Source organism: Pygocentrus nattereri, chromosome 5 (assembly GCF_015220715.1).
Source record: "Pygocentrus nattereri isolate fPygNat1 chromosome 5, fPygNat1.pri, whole genome shotgun sequence".
NCBI classification, from domain to species: Eukaryota; Metazoa; Chordata; class Actinopteri; order Characiformes; family Serrasalmidae; genus Pygocentrus; species Pygocentrus nattereri.
In genome coordinates, this window is record NC_051215.1 from 13,200,699 (window position 1) to 13,214,380 (window position 13,682).

Sequence of the window (13,682 nt, forward strand, 5' to 3'; positions counted from 1 at the left end):
TCTTTTAATGCTGAATCTGTTTCCACAAAGTTCAAAGATCATTTTGAATGACTCTTGCATTTATCATACTAGAAAATAACTCAATTATAGGAGGGTAAAATGGTGCCTCAAGTACGTTCATGACATCAGTGAGCATGAAAAGCCACTGAGCTTGCCAGAAGTAGTAATGTTAGTGTTCTGCTGCCTAAACCCGTTTGCCATAGAAAAAAGAAATGTATATATAAGTTTTCTTTGATTTTTTTTTGTGAAATACCTTTCTACTTTCTAAAATCTAAGAATAGCTCTGGGCAAGTGATTACAAACAATTTTATTTATTTATTTTTAGTCACTTCATGCCATTCACTCCCATTCTTTGAGGACTAACTAACACCCCTCTGCTGTTTTGCAGTCCTGCTTTGATATAATGGAGGAAATAAGAAGTGGCCAGGCTCCTCATAAACTGACTCTCAGAAGGCTAGTAGGGACATTACCCATCTTGATCTGCATTTTTGGCGATGTTGTCCATTGTCAGGTGGGTAATAATGTGAACAGTGTCTTATGCCACTAGAAATGCGTCACTGATTCTAGGGGATTAAGTCCTACATTGATTTCAATGTTTTTCTGCCTCACTGAACAAGCAAGAGCTTTTAAAGCCTCTGGATCTTGTCAATGGAGTGTAAGCTGTTGAGAACGGACTCAGTGCCCTGGGGAAAAAGTCTAAGCATGAGTCGTGCATTGGTGGGTCTGCCATTTGTTGTTCTGAAGGAAAAGTATGCCATCCTTTGTCCATGAAGACTGAAACGCTAAAGCTGTGAACCTGAAGCCATTGCTGACAGAGAGTGGAACAGACAATAGGCCTTCAGCAGCAGTGACGACAGGCAGGAGGTTTGCTTTCAGCACTTTTGAAAAAAATCAATAAACTGCAAAAAATGTAGTTCAAAAACTCTAAACCTCAAGAGTAGCACTATGTCCTGGTAAGCCAAATGTGATTCCAGTAGAACATCTCTCAGTATCGCCTTTTCAGCCCTTCCGCTTGACTTTGATGCAGTGTAAATCTTAGCAAGAACAACATAAAAGTATGAGGCTACTGTATGGCCACAATAACACGCTGAGGGTAACTTTTTCTGAGCAACAGCATTCAGAGAATACAATTACAAGTCATGTACTGAGCTTTATAGTGTCCCCAAAGGAAAAAAAATCATATATTTTATATACGTTTACAATAACGTTTCTTCTTTAAACTCAACCTCTCTAAAATCAAGTTATTTCAATTATTTTACTATATTTAAAACTTGCCTGGTTATTTACATAAGTCGATTTGGTCTATACTGACAGATTCAAGTCTGTCCTTCCCACTGCTATCTGTTAGTTTTGAGAGCACAAAATGACTCCACAGTACTTCTATCAGATTCAGATCAGAATAAAACATCTCCTCTCCTACTTATAAACGCAAGTGTGGCATGAAGGTTCAGAATCTACACTTTTGACTGAAAATTTCTGCTTGTTGAAATAATTAAATAATATCAAAACAAACCATGTTCCTGTTGTCACTAGAAATAACTGTGACATTTACAGTTTAACCAAATACACAGAGGACGAACTTCGGGGTGTTTTAGCCCTCCAGAGAAGGCCTAAACATTTTAGTTTACTTTTGGAATCAATAGTATCATCAGTGTGTTGTATATAAACTCTGCAGATACTGTAGTAATACTCAATAATATGTTTTGCTTAGAAAACAACAGAGTTAAAATCTTTAAACATGCAATGGAAAATTGTCCAGTCTGATTTTTTTTCTCTGTGGTGTCTTGGTAGACATAGTCAAGCAACCTCTCCTATCGGCTAGGACTTCAGGAGCTGAACTGAAGACCTAACATGTCAGATTAACCACTTACATATTTAGAAACTGACAGTGGAATCAATCACATTTTGATTTACAATGGGTGGCTCCAATACTGTGAGAAAAAATCAATACAATATGCTTTTCTGAACATATCATCAGAACTTATAGTAACACGGACCAACTGCATGTTTCATTATAAAGACAGCAAAATTAGTCCCATTTATTTGTATTTAGGGAAAGACATTATGCCAAATATTGAATAAAAGTCAATTTGTCTGTGAAATATTTGTTCACAGATAGTATTAAAAAAAAACATAATAATAATAATAAGAGGAAGAAGAAGAAGAAGAAAAAAATCTTTTTTCTCTGTCCAACTGACCAGATAAAAAAATACCATGACGTTTCGTGTATGATGAAATTTTCTCATAATTGTCTTGTAATAATAACTGCAGAAATACATCTTTACAATATCACCCACCTCTAGGTGGTACCAATTTTGTGATGTAAAACTTCTCTTTAAGTCTTCTGGAAGTTTGCTTTACACCACTCACTGTAAATATGATATGGACGCTGTGCAAAATATGAATAATAACAGAATGCAGTGATATGCAAACTATTTAAGCCCAATATTTAATTAAGACTAGTAAAAAGTACATGCATAAATAAATAAATATATCAAATGTTTAAACTGAGAAATTGTATTGTTTTCACTATACGCCCATTTTGAATTAGATGCCCGCAACACGTTCCAAAAAAGTTGGGACAGCAGCATGTTTACCACTGTGCTGCATCACTCACAGCAGCTATTAAGCTTAGTAGGTTTAAGCTTAGTTGTAAGATGTTCCAACGGGTGTTTTTATAGCATTACACAACTTTACCAGTCTTTTGTTGCCACAGTCCCAACTTTTTAACATGTGCTGGTATCATCTGCAAAATTTCTCAGTTTCAATGTTTGATATGTTGTCTTTGAAGCATTTTCAAGGTAATATAGGGTTTAAATGTTGTCTTTGTACTGTTTTGAGTTAAAATATGTTTAAATTATTTGCACATCACTGCTGTCTGATTTTACTTAAACTTTGCACAGTGTGTTTCCTTTTTTTGGAAACGGGGTTGTATAACCAGGTTTCAGTCATTTGTTAGAAATGGAAAACAGCAGTGGCAGCTCAATGACTCTTTACTGAAAAAGTCACTGTAAAACTTCAACGTTTAAGGTAAATAAATGTTCCTATTTGTTACAAGCTTTAAATAAAACATGGAATGTATTTGAAAAGCTTCAAATGTCTATGTTTAATCCATATGTAATATAACAGCCAAAAATGCTAGTGTGCATTGTTAGTTTAGCACTAACATACCATTATAAATTCCATAAGGGTGCTAGTAGAAATGAGCATTTCCATTTTTTCTTGTTTTTTTAAAGCAAGTTTTCACATTTGTGGGCTGAACCAAAGGCCTGGCTCCAATAGTCATGGTTCACTACTGCAAATACATAGCAACTCTTTGATTTATGTACAGGGCATATGTGTTGTGTTGTGTTATGTCATGCCATGGGCACTCAGTGTGCACTCACGTTTGCAGTCGTGGCCCAACCCACCACGGAAGCCGTCCTTGCACTTGCACTTGAAAGAGCCTGGTGTGTTGTAGCAGGAGGAGTAAGGGCCACACTGGTGCTGTCCTGTAGAGCACTCGTCCACATCTGAAAAAGAGTTATGCTACAGATATAACCTCAGACAGAGTACTTAAACAGACAACTGTATCTCATATGACCAATTAGTTACAAGGTTTAAAAGCAGACATCAATTTAAAATCTCTTTGGGGACACATCCTCAAAGCATTTAGCGCTAATAAATAGAGACAACATGACTAATTAGTTACTATTTCTAATAGCAGACATCAATTTAAAATCTCTTTGGGGCTAAAGGCTGAAAACTAGTGCTAACAGCCTCTTACATCTCTAGCATAATCAATAGGATGTCTTGTGTCCATGCAGAGCAAACCATTAGAGCTGAATGATTATACACTAATGATAGAATTGAACGCTGGGCAACCTTTGTTACTGACCTGTTTGTTGTTCACGATAAAACATGAATTTCCAAACATTAGGATATTAATGTAGTGTTTAAATGTTACTGCATTGTCATAGATTGGCTTAAATACCCTGAAATGGCATCTTTTTAAAGACATATACAAGATGTTCCCCTTGTAATCCTCATGCATGCATATAACACTTAAAGACATTAAAAATCTGTTTCAATGCACATATTCATTGGAATGCTTATCATAAGTAATCTATATAATACTGTCCCAGTCTTGTTTACCTATGCACTGGTATTTCCCGTTGATGTACTGCAGATCAAACCCATCGTGGCACTTGCAGATGTAGCTGCCGAAGGTGTTGATGCACTTGCGGAAGCGGGGGCAAACAACAAGGCCTGTGGCACACTCATCCACGTCTGAAAAACAAGCAGCTCTATCCATTATCCAGTACTTCCACGAAATGTCCACCTCCCTCTTCACAACTACTTTAACATTCCCAAGCTGGGGAAAGTGCATTTAGAGCTGATGTAAGAAAAAAGCCTTGGGCAGTGTCAGTTCAGGCCAAAAGATCTCTGGATTAGGAGTGTGGATGGGTTAACAAATACTTGGTCAGCACTTCCAGGTGCCAGTGTTTTCATATACTGAAATCACTATTTGGGGTATTTAATATGTTATATGATACAAAATCAGAGGAAAAAAGGTACCACTGAAAAATAAAAGCAGCTTGTATGGCAGTACTGCTGTGGTGTGCAAGTAATGCAACACCCAACTTGCCTACAGAGGTCTGTCCAGGTCTATGTTACAGTAGCGTCCAGAAGTTTGCAATTGCCTGTCATTTTAACACTTGTTGTTTTATTCATTGACAACTTATACAGTGTTATGGGGTGGGCCATATGATATCGCCAATACAATGAACAACTGCATGTTTCATTACAAAGAGAGCATAATTAGTCCTGGTTAATTGAATTTGTGCAGTGCAGAAGGTGAAACAATGAACAAAAATGATTGTGTTCATAGTTTTAGTAAATCTCACATTACTGGTTCTTTTTAGATCTGATCTTACTTTGTAAACCTCCATGATACATCTCCACCCTGTCCAAAACCATCTCCATTGGTTTCTATTTTTATTTCTCAACCCCATTTGAGCACAGCGACTGTCCTTCACAGAATGGGACAATTTTATGGTCAGTGGACCAAAAGAAGATGTTATATTTTTGTTTAATGATCTATATTGAAACTATAAGCTGAGCAGCTGAGGTATTTTAAGATTTTTTATATTTAAAATTTCAAGCTTTCTGAAAGAAAGTCATTAATTTAGTTCATTAGCATATATTGCTGTTGTCAGATCAAAACTTTGTATCTCCAAAAGCAATATATATATATATATATATATATATATATATATATATATATATACACCAAAAAGTGTATATATATATATATATATATATATATATATATATATATATATATATATATATATATATATATATATATTTATACACACACACACACACGCGCACTACATTGCCAAAAGTATTGGCTTGTCTGCCTTCACATGCATTTGAATTTGAGTCAGATACTATTCTTAATCCATAGGGTTTAATACAATGTCGGCCCACCCTCTGCAGCTATAACAGCTTTAACTCTTCTGGGAAGGCTTTCCACAAGGTTTAGGAGTGTGTTCACAGGAATTTTTGTTCAGTTTTTCGTTCATCCAGAAGCACATTTGTGAGGTCAGAGACTGATATTGGACGACAAGGCCTGGCTCACAGTCTCCGCTCTAATTCAGTCGAAAGATGTTCTATCGGGTTGAGGTCAGGACTCTGTGCAGGCCAGTCACATTCTTCCACACCAAACTCGCTCCACTGGATTGCCACATGGAGAAGTGTGATTCATCACTCCAGAGAACACGTCTCCACTGCTCTAGAGTCCAGTGGCGGCACTTTACACCACTGCATTCGACGCTTTGCATTGCGCTTGGTGACGTAAGGCTTGGATGCAGCTGTTTGGCCATGGAAACCCATTCCATGAAGCTCTCTACACTGTTCCAAAGCTAATCTGAAGGACACATGAAGTTTGGAGGTCTGAAGTGATTGACTCTACAGAAAGTTGGCGACCTCTGTCCATGGGAAGTGATTGGAACACCTGAATTCAATCATTTGGATGGGCGAATAAATACTTTTGGAAATATAAAGTGTGTATATTATATACATATATATACACACACACACACACAAACACACACACACACACACACACACACACACATATATTTCTTAGTCATTATAGAATCATCTACAGCTCTGTTCATCATTCTGGACATTTGCTACTAATTAGCTAAAACTCTTATGAAGTTGTAGAGCAACAGTATCATATAAGAATAATTTAACTGATAAACCTGCAACTACTGTTTACATTGTTGAAAACAGTACCTCCAAACGTCTGAACAGCAGTATACAGTAAGACTGAAATATCCTCCACAGGTGATTGACTGAGCAGCAGTGCAACACTGGTACAGTCAAATCTCAGCAGCGTTCATGACGCAAGCTGGAAAATGTGAAAAGCTTAACTGCAATGCAAAAAATAACCTTTAAGTCCTTTTTTAGTCTCTTCTCTGAAGTTAAGGAAATACCTGTTCATTAACACCTGGAAGCTGAAAGTACAAGAGTCAGAATGAACATTCCTACTTTGGACACCAGTGTAAGATGGTCCTGAATACATATTACAGCATTCATCTTTAATTCTTGCAAATGTATGTACAGTGTAATGTGGAAGAACCAAGAGCAACTCGCAAGAGTATCTCACTCAACAGCATCAGCATGAACTGAATACTGCTGTGCATGTGAGAGAGAGAGAGAGAGAGAGAGAGAGAGAGAGCAAACAGCAAAAGAAAGTGAAAGAGTGAGCAAGAAAGAGACAGCAGACAGCAAAAGAGTAACATATTAAAGAGCATCAGAGAATGGGAGAGAGACAAAGAAAACAGCAAAAGAGAGAAGAAAATGGCAAAATAAAAAGAGAGCAGAAAAGAGACACAGAGAGAGAGATAGGTACATCAAATAGAAAAATAGAGACTGAAATACAGCAAACTAGAGAAAGACAGAAAGACGGAGAGAGAGAGGGAGAGAGAGAGAGAGAGAGAGACCGAGATAGCAAAGCAGAGTGATAGCAAACAGCGAGAGCGAATGAGAAAAAGAGCTTACAGCAGAAGAGAGAGAGTGATAGAGACACAGAGATCAAAGCATAAGAAGGAGAGAGAGACAAAGATATAGCAAACAGTGAGAGAGAGAAAGAATGAGAAAGAAAGATAGAGATAGCAAACAGGAAGACTGAAAGATAGAGAGCGAAAAAGAGAGAGAGAGGAAAGAGGAGTAGAGAAGGAGTAAATGAGATGTAGCAGGCAGAGAAAGAGACAGAGAGGCTGAAATAAAAGATACAGGAAATGACGAGAGAGTGAAAGAGAGAAAGAGACGGCAAACAAGAAAAGAGAGAATGAAAGAGACACAAAGACACATCCAAGAGTAAGAGAGAGAGAGAGAAAGACAGATATAGCAAACAGTGAGAGAGAAAGAGACAGATTGAGAGAAATGAGTGAGAGTAAGAGAGAACAAGCAGCAAGAGAGAGAGAGAGAAAGAGAGAGAGACAGATAGCGAACAGAGAGATGCAGCAATTTCTCATCAATCACTCCAGTGCTGGTCTGCTCACTCGCTCTAGAACGTGGTTCCCCTAAGCTGCCTTTGATTCCATAAACATCTAACTAGGACCATTTCCTTTCTCTTTTCTTTTTCAGAAAAAATCTTTTGATTGATCGTTCAGTCTGACAAGGAACAAAACATGGAGAATGACACGATTATTCATTCTAAAAATCTGCTGGAGAAGAAAGTGCCTGTGGAAAGCATAAATCTAAAGTCTCTTCAACCACATTGTTGTGCAGAGACTCATTTGTGCAGTATGAGTAATGTGTGCAGAATGTGAATGTGAGCGTTTCAGAAAAGCACAGCGGCTCCGAAAGCTGAGAGATGACAACCTGAGGCTGGAAGGTTCCACCATTCTGAATAGAACAACAGCTTAATCAGGGCACCTTTGGCCTCTGCTGTTTGTGTCTGAGCTCGTATGTGTCAGTGTGCGGATGAGTTCACGAGCGCACACATAGACTTGCCTATAAAAAATTTGTTTTACATATTTTACCTGAAAAACTAAGTAACCTGGCTGCCTTAAACATTTCAGTTCACAGATTCCACAAAATGTTGGAAATCTTCTTTGAGAGTCTGGTCCTCGCTGATATGATCACATCAGGTAAATCCTGATTTTTCAAATGCACTTCAATGCTACAGTTCTGCTACAGTCTCTGACTGTCCGATTTTGGCGAGCCTGTGCCCACTACTGCCTCAGCTTTCTGTTCTTGGCTAATTAAAATGGAACCTGACATGGGCTTCTGCTGTTGCAGCCCGTCCACCTCAAAGTTTGACGTACTGTGCTTTCAGAGAGTGTTGAGCTTTTCTGATCACTACAACTGTACTGTACCTGAGTTCCTTTAGTCTTTCTGTCAGCTCGTACCAGTCTGGCCATTCTCCGTTGACCCCTCTCATCAAGAAGGCATTTTTATCTGTAGAACTGTTGCTCACTGATGTTTTGTATTACACCATTCTCTAGAGAATGTTGTGTGTGAAAATCCCATGAGATCAGCAGTTATAAATACTCAAACCGCCCTGCCTTGCACAGACAATCATGCCACAGTCAAAGTCACTGCGATCATACTTTTTCCTCATTCTGATGGTTGATTACCTGAAGCTGCTGCCCACATCTACATGATTATATCCACTGCACTGCTGCCACGCAACTGGCTGATTAGATAATTGGATAAATGAGCAGGTGTGGAGGAGTTCCTAATAAAGTGCCTAAAAAAGTGAGTGTATTTTTATGTACTTGGGTTGGAAAGCTGGTTTGGTTCCAACAACATGCTGTATTACATTAATTCTGTTTTGCATCAACTTACAGTTATCCCTGCTTATGTTAGCACTCTTAAATTGTTCTGTAGGCTGGAATCAAAACTTCAGTGCAAACTAATAGAGTTTTTCTTAGGCTACAGAAGTATGTAGTAAAACTTTGGGCCTTCCAGCCAGCCCATGGCTTAGTAAGTGGTTAAACAGGTCACTAATAAGCACTTACTGATCTGAACTATGCTCTGAATGAGCTCGCACACTCATTTAGATAAAAAATACCAGTCCATCCAAGAATAAAGTAAGCCTTGTGAAACTTACATAGTGGGAAAAAACACTGACAGCATACAGACAGCTCCAAAACTACACGCTGACAGATTTCACTGTGCCGCAACTCCTCTGACAGCAGATTTAAATAAGTATAAAAAGGTAAATGCAGGTGACTAGGCAAGTTATGCCTCCAATTTATTGTTAACCTGTGTTTTGAATGCAAACAGCAAGAAGGAGATCTGACTGCTTTCATTCCCTATTCAGGGGCAGTGTTTCACTTTAGTGAAATAGGGCACTGAGTTAAAAAGACTTTTTTGAGGCATGACTATGGACACAAACTTTCAATGTGTTTCAGCCTTGATGAAGGCTCACATCAAATTGCATTGAGAGATTCTGTGTCCATAGTCATGCTATAATAATGGCTTTTTAATTCAATAAGGAGCACTATGGATATTCACTTTTTCTCAAACAGAAATATTTCATAAAAGAAGAAACCAATTGCATCTGCAAAGTTCCATTGCAAGTTGTGCAAACTACACTGAAATACTACAAACATTTTTTCTGCTATGCATAACCACCTCAAATTGATTGTCATTTATGTCCAACTTAATCCACTTTAAGCTCTGTTGGTTAAAAAAGCTCCAGTCTGGTTTCTTTCTAGTTGCATCGCACTTTCAGGAGAAACTGAGCTGAGACTGAAGTTCATTCATTCATCATCTTATCCATCTTCTGTTCTGTATATACAGTGAATATCATTCATTAACTTTATAGACAAGCATGATCCTTGTAAGTTGTGAATTTGAGTTAGTTTCACTTTCACACGTAGTTTAGTCAATGGATGTAGTGAGTCCTTAATTTGTAGCTGCTGTGAGTAGTGCTGCAGTTTCGTAACGTTCGTAAAGCTGCTTCGAGTTATAGCTAAAAATGAAATTAATCTGGTGAAATGAATTGTGACGTTCGACGATGATGTTTTGCTGCTGTTTTGCCTGGAGACGTGAAACTTGTTCCATGAAATTGAGATGTGGTTTCAAATGAGTTGCAAGATGCTTTACACCAGGGGTTCTCAACCTTTTCCACCCCTTTGGTCCACCTGTGCATAACTACAAAGTATAGCGGCCCACTGGAAAACTAAAGTTTTTTTAAATACAATTTTATTTTTCTTTTCTTAAATGCTGACACTGAAAACCTGAAAAGTAGGTCCTAAAAAAGATCAGACTGGTCATTCCGGTTGTCAGTAGGTTTGCAAAATTTGAATGTATGTTAAAAAGCATGAAACATGTTTGGAGTGATGTCAAAAAGGGGGAAAAAAAGAATAAAAATGTAAAAAGTAGATGTGATTTGGAGCCGCAGTCCATTGCGTTTGCACTGGAAACAATCTAGCTTAATCTACATTTTGTTAATCTTTTTTATTGTGGTCAAAATGACTTTTTTTTAAATAATCAACTAATAAAAAACAAACAACCATGTATCTCCTCTCACACTAGTGTTTTGACATCATTGTAGCTTTCCTCTTTCCCTTGGGCTCATAAAAGGCCTCTCCTAAAATATTTCAAGAACGGAACACCTGTGCCATGCAAAACACTGTTGATGGCCCCTCTGAGATTGATGGGCGTTTGTTTGAGGGCTACTGCTGGTCCACCCCTCCCTCAGCTGCCCCCCGGGGTGAAAGGGGGATGAAAGTGGGAAAATGAGAATCGAGGGGGGTTAGACAGAAAGATTTAGTTCACCCTCCGTCAAAAGAAGAACGTATTTCAAATGTGACATGGGTTAACTGTCCCAATTTGTTCCCATTCCATCTGTGATTTAGTGGCCGGTAATTAACGGTGACTCGCATATCGGGGGAGAAAAGGATGGACGCTGCCATAATGTCTCTGCACCTGTGGAATGGCATTAATATGGTTGTTAACGAATGCCACTATGCAATCTCTGAGCACTTACACTGTAATTAGAGTATCAAAGAAAAGAGCTTGTCGTCTGGTTGTCAAGGGCTGTTGGAATACCAGAGAGGTCTAGAGAGGAACAGAGAGGAACGTGAGAATCGCTGCGATTCGTCATGTTCTCTTTGTACTTCACTGCTATTTGAGATTTAAAAAAAAAAATAAAAATCACGCTCCTGCTGTTCAGAGTTTGTCATCTTTCTCTTCCCACGAAATGACAACAACATCCCACATTTGATCAGCATCCTACAAATGAGATTCAGAAGATGACAAGAGCTACACTGAGAAGAAAGCCTCTACATGTTTTGGGTTTTTTTTTTTTTTTGTACAAAGAAGCCTTTGAATTCAAAGGAATGGCTTTGCAGAAAAATCAAACGTACACAAATTTCTCCTTACATTTAAAGCAAAGAGAAGATTGTGTATGTGTGGATTTTTCCGTGAATCATTCATGTGAATTTAAATTCAAAGTATGTTTCTGTAGTTCTGCACGCACTGCTGAAAACCCTAGCATGAATTCCAGTTGGTTTATGCTCCTCTGGTGCTTATTCAGCTGGTCATCCAACAAGGTCATGATGGCTGACCAGCATACCAGCATCCAAAACACAACATTTGCTGGTTTTGCTGGTGATCAACTGTTTTTTTCTAGCAGGGCTGGAGCTATGCAGCTCATGTGGCCAACAATAAAAAAGTTTACATCCCACCAAATGACATCTGTATGCCTAAAGCTTTGCCTACATGTCTTTGGCAGGAAATCGGAGTACCCCACACAGACACGGGGAGAACATGCAAACTCCACACAGAAAGGACCCTGGTCACCCAGCTGGGGAATCGAACCCAGGCCCTACTTGCTGTGAGGCGACAGCACTAGCCACCACGCCACCGTGCTACCAAATTGCTGACAATACAATGAAATATAATATAAAATAGAATGGACAAAAGTGTGGCCGAACTTTAATCTTTGAGACGGCTGCCGCTACTGTTGTATAGCTATGCACTACACTTTTGCCCAATGGAAGGCAGGTGGATGATGGTTTAGGTATGCAGTTTACACAATGCTAAGTAGTGAGGCTTTAGCTTCCATCATGTGTTAGCAACATTAGTTTCGTAGCTTCAGTGCAAAACTGAAGAAGCAATCCGAGCCTGTCTTGGCTGACTGACTACATTTGAGGTAAAGGAGAAACTGCGTAGTTTTTCCCTTTCAAATTAAAGCAGTGGTGTTTGCATGGTTTATGATGAGCTATGTTGGGAGCAGCCTTACCCACGCAAGTCCTGCCATCTGGGGCCAGCTGCAGTCCAGGCGATGGACACTGACAGCGGACTTCTCCTTTCATCACCTCACAGCCGTACTGGCAGTTGGCCATGCTGCATGTTCGTGCATCTGCAACACACATTCATACAGTGAGGAAAAGAGGTATACGACATTTCATCTTGTTCATAAGCACCAACAGCATGGATTAGGAAAAGTTCTTTTTTAGAACGGATTCCAGCATTATGGAATGCTTACAATTATCTTGATGGAAACTATAATTAGAAATAATGAGGAGCTTTGAATACGAAATCTTCAAAATTGCATACTGACTAATTTTCATTAGCATTAAAATGCTTCCAGTTAAGGAAAAACAACATTGAATGAGAAAAATCAATTAAACATGATTAAAATGTATTTTAAAGTTATGGTTACAATTATGCTTGAGACTGGTATTAAAAGCTTTACCCCAAACACATTTAAATATAATCCCTCTACAATCATCACGTTTTTTCCAAACGTTGTAGATGCTAATCTGATTATAAAGCACACATTCACCTTGAAATGCACTTTAAACATAAAAGAGGTAGAAAATGTAAGAAAACCACAGTGTGCTTTCTGGGGTCGTTTTATTTTAATCGCTTGTATAATTATATTGACTGTTCTGAGTAATTTTCTCAACCCCACAGTTAGTGACAAATTCAACATGACTACTAAAGTTAAAACGTGTTTCTGTGAAGCTTCTTTTCCTTTTCTTTCAAATAAAGCAGCAGGGATGCCATTTTGCTGCCATGTTCTTATGAACAGTGTGATTCGTTCTGTATGATCATGTTAATAATGCATTTTTAACGTTTTTACTCCATCTACAAAGAAACAAAAGTCAGACACAAATGAATGTGAACATAAACTTTGCAATGAATGGTCAACAGAGGTGTAACGATACACTTATTTTTCATGTGTGTGTTTTTCTCCCTCCTCCCAGTCTGAATTAATAACATTTTTTCACCAAACTCAGAAGTGCTCTGATAATTTTAGTCCCATACTGTTAATCATGCTGCGACTCCCCCTTTTTAGTCTCCTACGGTGCACATTCATATTATATTACATCATATTAATCATACTGGCTAACTCCCACACTTTATGATTAGGTAATGAGAAAATGAAATAAGAGCCAGCATCTCTTCTCTTGTCCAGTGCTTTTTTTTTGACCGCTCTATTTTACGAAAGGAGAAATGATCACAAGTGATGAAAATATTCCAGATTGTAGAAAATATAGCCCAATATAAACTCCAGGACTATTTTACTGCCATCTAGATTTGTGAGCTTTATCACTGATAAGACTTTTATTTTATTACAGACATCCCCTTAATAATCTGGGCTGAACAGGGCTGAACTTGGGATGTTATTTCTAGTTCATATGAGACTGCAAGTAGAA

The 13,682-nt window shown here is 38.3% G+C and overlaps 1 protein-coding gene across 4 annotated transcripts in view; it reads right to left on the minus strand.

The window, feature by feature from the left end:
* Window positions 1–13,682, minus strand: part of npnta (nephronectin a) — a 92,268-nt gene that overhangs the window by 18,283 nt on the left and 60,303 nt on the right. For all 4 annotated transcript variants that reach the window (XM_017701408.2, XM_017701406.2, XM_017701407.2 and 1 more), the window contains 3 exons: window positions 12,260–12,379; window positions 4,135–4,269; window positions 3,387–3,512 (listed from right to left, as the gene is read on the minus strand). In XM_017701408.2, coding sequence (XP_017556897.1) covers window positions 3,387–3,512; window positions 4,135–4,269; window positions 12,260–12,379 — 381 coding nt within the window. The remainder of the gene's footprint in view (window positions 1–3,386; window positions 3,513–4,134; window positions 4,270–12,259; window positions 12,380–13,682) is intronic.